The sequence below is a fragment of the Pundamilia nyererei genome, unplaced genomic scaffold, assembly GCF_000239375.1.
Source record: "Pundamilia nyererei isolate P.nyererei 1_Seehausen unplaced genomic scaffold, PunNye1.0 scaffold00131, whole genome shotgun sequence".
In the NCBI taxonomy this organism is placed as follows: Eukaryota; Metazoa; Chordata; class Actinopteri; order Cichliformes; family Cichlidae; genus Pundamilia; species Pundamilia nyererei.
The window spans coordinates 1,505,961-1,510,729 of record NW_005187532.1 but is presented as its reverse complement, the minus strand read 5'-3'; the positions used below and the strand labels follow the sequence as shown (position 1 = coordinate 1,510,729).

The 4,769-nt window shown below is 52.7% G+C and overlaps 1 protein-coding gene across 1 annotated transcript in view; it reads right to left on the bottom strand.

Moving 5' to 3' along the window:
- Positions 1-210: 210 nt before the first annotated feature.
- Positions 211-4,769, bottom strand: part of noc3l (NOC3-like DNA replication regulator) — a 5,991-nt gene continuing 1,432 nt past the window's right edge. Inside the window, exons 2-17 of the mRNA XM_005743411.2 lie at positions 4,325-4,529; positions 4,110-4,236; positions 3,856-4,010; positions 3,703-3,774; positions 3,455-3,585; positions 3,218-3,379; positions 3,026-3,119; positions 2,767-2,942; positions 2,569-2,697; positions 2,347-2,478; positions 1,639-1,719; positions 1,454-1,554; positions 1,275-1,347; positions 1,110-1,173; positions 616-687; positions 211-533 (exon numbers count right to left, since the gene is read on the bottom strand). Coding sequence (XP_005743468.1) covers positions 226-533; positions 616-687; positions 1,110-1,173; positions 1,275-1,347; positions 1,454-1,554; positions 1,639-1,719; positions 2,347-2,478; positions 2,569-2,697; positions 2,767-2,942; positions 3,026-3,119; positions 3,218-3,379; positions 3,455-3,585; positions 3,703-3,774; positions 3,856-4,010; positions 4,110-4,236; positions 4,325-4,529 — 2,082 coding nt within the window. The 3' untranslated portion in view covers positions 211-225. The remainder of the gene's footprint in view (positions 534-615; positions 688-1,109; positions 1,174-1,274; positions 1,348-1,453; positions 1,555-1,638; positions 1,720-2,346; positions 2,479-2,568; positions 2,698-2,766; positions 2,943-3,025; positions 3,120-3,217; positions 3,380-3,454; positions 3,586-3,702; positions 3,775-3,855; positions 4,011-4,109; positions 4,237-4,324; positions 4,530-4,769) is intronic.

Here is a 4,769-nt window from a genome sequence, read left to right as displayed (position 1 = left end):
ACACACACACACACACACACACACACACACACACACACACACACGTTAAACTTCTACCTGTACAACTACTTGAATTACTGAGCAGCTGTTAGGTAACCACACCTCTTTTCAAGTGACTGAATCAGACTTTATATAGCAACAAATCACGACAGTCACGTCGAGGTGCTTCATGCTGTAATGTAAAGAGCGTAGGAGCGTCCACTAACACAGAGAAAACCCCTGAAATCACGATCGATGAGTAAGCACTCTGCCGACAGTGGGACCGGGCAGGGAGGAGTTCTGCTCAGGGAGGGTCGGCGGTTGGGGACGAGGGGACGAAGACAGGATGTCAACACACACGTTCAGACTCACATGCATCGTGGCTCGGTTGGCGGCAAGAATTCCCACGCTGGCGTTGGGCATTACGTGCAGACTGATCGTGGTCAGCCTTTTGACAAACGCCATCGCCCTCTGTAGGGTCACCTGCTTCCTGCGGCGGGTCAGCATTGCGTCCAGACACCGCAGCACAATGATGGCGTCATCGTTGGGCGCCCCTGAGGGATTCAAAGCGTGGCTGTTAAAACAATCATGTGACGTGTGACGTCATACTGCCAGTTCAAAGTGAGGCTAACTGACCTGCGTGGAGCCTGGGCAGCAGTTTATATAACTGAGAGTAAAAGTTGAGCGGGTCGATGTTCAGGACGTCACCTGATACACAAACAAACTTTATTGATCCAGGAAACTCAACAGGAAGTGACATCATGTGCAGGAAACACACCTGACTTTTCAAAGAGTTTTAAAAATAATTTATTGGTCTATCTCAGTGAGAATAAACTGTCGCCAGTGCTATTGCTGTGCCTCTGTGAGCCTAACACAAACACAAACGTTTGTCTATGTCACTGGGAGGGGACCCTTACATATTCCCAGGACTACAATCCAAGTCTGAACCTTTAAAACAACTCGTTATTGCAGCTTATTTAAATAAACATCCACAAATGTCTCGACATTGATACACAAAGAAGGTCCTGACTTGTGATCATATAACAAAAATATTTAAAATGGCCTCAAAGGTCTTCATCAGACTATGGTCTTCACAAGTCAGATATACGAGCACACACACAGAGTCTGACCTTGTCCTGACAGGATGGTGAAGACGGTCTGGATGCAGTGCAGCGTCTCCTTATTGGACAAATCCTGCAGGTATAAATAAAGAAACAAAAATAAATAAAGAACTATTTGTGACACCAAACTAGCAGGTGACTCTGCAGGGGGCGGGGTCAAATATGAACACTCACTCCTGCTTGGATGAGGTCCTGCAGCACGTTGAGCAGGTCATCAAAGAACTCCAGGTTGATGAGGTGAGCAAAACTGACAGGAAATGACATCATATTCAGCACTATAGTAGTACTACAGATTGTGTGTGTGTGTGTGTGTGTGTGTGTGTGTGTGTGTGTGTGTGTGTGTGAGGGCGTACTTGGCGAGCCCCTCCAGAACTGCAGGGAGAAGAACTGATTTCTGAGCCTTCTTCAAAATCCTGAAGTAAATGAGGAAGACGATGTTCAGCGTCTCTGTGTGCTGGAGGGGAAGAGCAGAGGGGTGAGGAGGAGGAGGAGGAGTGTCCTTCCTCTCACCGTACATGCTCGTGACCTTTCAACTCACCAGCTTGATCTTCTTGTCTTTGCTCTCTGAGGCTTCGGCTTCCAGCAGCTCCTTCTCCAGCTTCTCCTCAGCCTTCTTCCACTACACACACACACACACACACACACACACACACACACACACACACACACACACACACACACAGGTTGGTGTCTCTCACTGCCCCCTGCTGGACGGACTGAGAAATCCCTGAGCATCAGCTCATCACAGAGGAAGTTGTTGATGCTTCTTATATTAATGCTCATAGACTTCAGTGACTTCGCGCGAGCATGTAGAAACATTTTATTCTCACTCACATGTTCTTCTCGTGTTTTTGTTACTTTGCTAATATTTCCTCAGGTTATTGTAAGAATTGTTTTTTATATTTTGCCCCAGTAATATTAACTTTTCATTGACACATTCTCTTATTCTCACATTATTATGTTTGGAGTTTATTATTTTAAATTAAAAATATTTCTTACACGTTTCGCCCATATTTGGATCCTTTGTTTACCTTGTGATCGTGAGCAGATCATCTCTTTGTGCTGATGTTTCTGGCACAAACGTTTGAACGAACACGTGTTCCTGTTTCTAAAGCCTGAGTTTCTCTGACTGTTCGTCTGCTGCTGCAGCTCCAGCCCTTAAAATGAACGAGGCCTCGTTAACGGGGCTGTCGGGGGCGGAGCCGACCGCTGAAACAACCAATAAGGACTCGGTGCGAGGGTTTACCTTCCTCTGCATCCTCGACAGGTTCTTCTTCCTCTCCTTGTTGGTCATGAACTTCTTCTTTGGTGCCGCAGCCTCGATGTCCTTCTTCATCTCCACCTCTTTAATCCTCAGACTCAGCAGCGTCCGCAGCAGCTGGAGGGGGCGGAGTTAACAGCGTCTGATAAATAATTTATCAACAGTCTTCTCGGAGTGGGCGTGGCCTGGATACGTTTCGTTCGTTACCTCGGGTCGGACGTTGTAGTTCAGGCTCTTCACGAGGCCGGAGATAACTCGCACCGTGGCCAGCGAGGCCCCGCCCGCTCTGTCCTGCTGGAAGAGCTTCCTGAACGCGTCACAGCACACGCCGGACACCTGAAACACAAAGAGCACGTGAAGGCGTCGCACAATGCTGGGCTGCGCTGCGGCGCCCATGAGACTCACCTTCTTGGTGGAGTCGTTCATCAGCGGCGCCAGGACGACCACAATGTTGTTGTGGAAGTTGAAGTGAGGCAGAGCGACGAGCAGCTCGCACAGGCAGCGGACGGCGACCTCGGCCAGCCCGCCGTACGCCTGCAGCGCCACCGCCTGACTGCGCTTCTTCTTCTTCTGCTTCCAGTCTGTGGGCGGAGATGAGCGGTCAGGGCGCCGTGAGGTGTGCGGGTGTCAGTGTGTGGCTGTTGCTACGGTGACGGAGGCGTACCTTTGACAGTCTGCTCCAGGTCCTCCAGGTAGAACTTGTACTGACTCACCAAACCCTCCTCGAACTCTCGGAGCACCTGCGTCTCCTTCTTCACCTGGAAGACGGCGAGCGGCAGAAGCAGCAGGTTAAAACGTGGCGACTGTGGCGACCTGCCGCCAGGCGCTTCCTCTACAAACAAACTCACAAACGCACCTTAGCGGTCTTCTCCGCCGAGGTCAGAGGTCGGATCCTGTAGGTGGGGGCGATGTCTTTGAAGACCTCCATCAAAGAAACCATCACCAGCTTTCTGACCGTCACCGCCACGCTGGGGTCGGCCTCCATCAGCATCCCCCGCAGCTCCTTCACGCGCTTTATCTGTCACACACGACGTCACGTTAAACACACACATACACGCCACGAGCCTGATCCCAGAGCGGCGCCCGGCCTTACGCTGCCGATGGGGTCCGACACGATGGCCGACGCCAGGCCGGCGATGGTCAGCTTCCTCTCGTTAAGCTTCTGATTCCTGAGCCGCTCTCTCTGCGCCGGCGTCATCTCCTGGCAGCTCGGTGGCTCCGCCTCTGCAAGGAGGACACGTGACAGATGAGAGGACGCCTCAGCCTTGTCACGGAGGCGTTTACCCCGCCGTGCTTGCGGAGTTTAATTCTTATTCCAAAAGTTCTGATCGCTTTTCATACCTGTGTCGACATCATCAGGCTCCTCCTCCTGCTTCTCCCCCTGCTCCTCCTCCTCCGGCTGCTTCTCCACCACTGAAAGAACAGAGGGAGACGTTTCGACACAGCCGCACAGAACCAATCAGATCGATCAGGGATCAACGCAGCACGCCGTACCCCTCTCGACGCTCTGTGGGATCACGCCCGTCTTGTCTTTGATCGGCAGCAGGTGGATCACTTCCTTTTCCTCCGTCCTCGCCATCTTCCTGGGAACCTTCTCGTAGCTGCGAGCTACGTCCGATTTCCGCTTCTTCCCGCCATGCACCGGCCCGCTGGGACGCCCCGCCGCACCACACAAACGCACCTCAGTCACTGCGCATCACACCTGCTTCTGTATCTAAATATGGTTTGTGTGTGTGTGTTGGAGTTACCATGACGACAGGTCCCTGGTGATGAAGGACGCCTGGCGAGCCATGGCGGTCATCTGCTGCAGGTCTTCCTGCTCCATCATGTCTGTGGGTAGGCTCTCCAGAAACTCCTCCTCCTCCTCCTCCTCCTCTGTACGAGCAGGAGCAGGGTCAGACAGTTCTGGTCTCTGATTGGTTTACAGCAGACGTTAGTAATCACGTTATCGTTTGCCGCTCACCTGGTCTCTTCCTGTACGTCTCCAGGGGGCGGGGCGTTTCGCCGACGGCGCCCTTCACCGCCTGCCTCAGCCTTTTCTGCTCCTTGCGCTGCTTCTTGGCGACGTTCTGCTGCTTCAGCTGGCGGTTCTTCAGCTTGTTCTCCAGCTTCACGCCGCTCGTCTTCAGCAGGCGGCGAAACGTCGGCCGCCGCTTCTTCGAGCGAGGCTGCGGAGCGTCAGAGGAAAGAAGGAGAGGTGTTTAGCAATGATGTCACGGTCCATGGAGGCTCTGGCTTGGATCCTGTGAACACCTGACGCCGTGTGACCGACTCTAAACCGACCAATCAGAGACAAACTCAGCGTCGAGCTGCTGATTTACTGGACTCACTGTGGGCGTGGCGCTCAGACGCTCTGCCGCCTCAATACTACCTCGCACTACACGGTACTACCTCGCACTACACGGTAC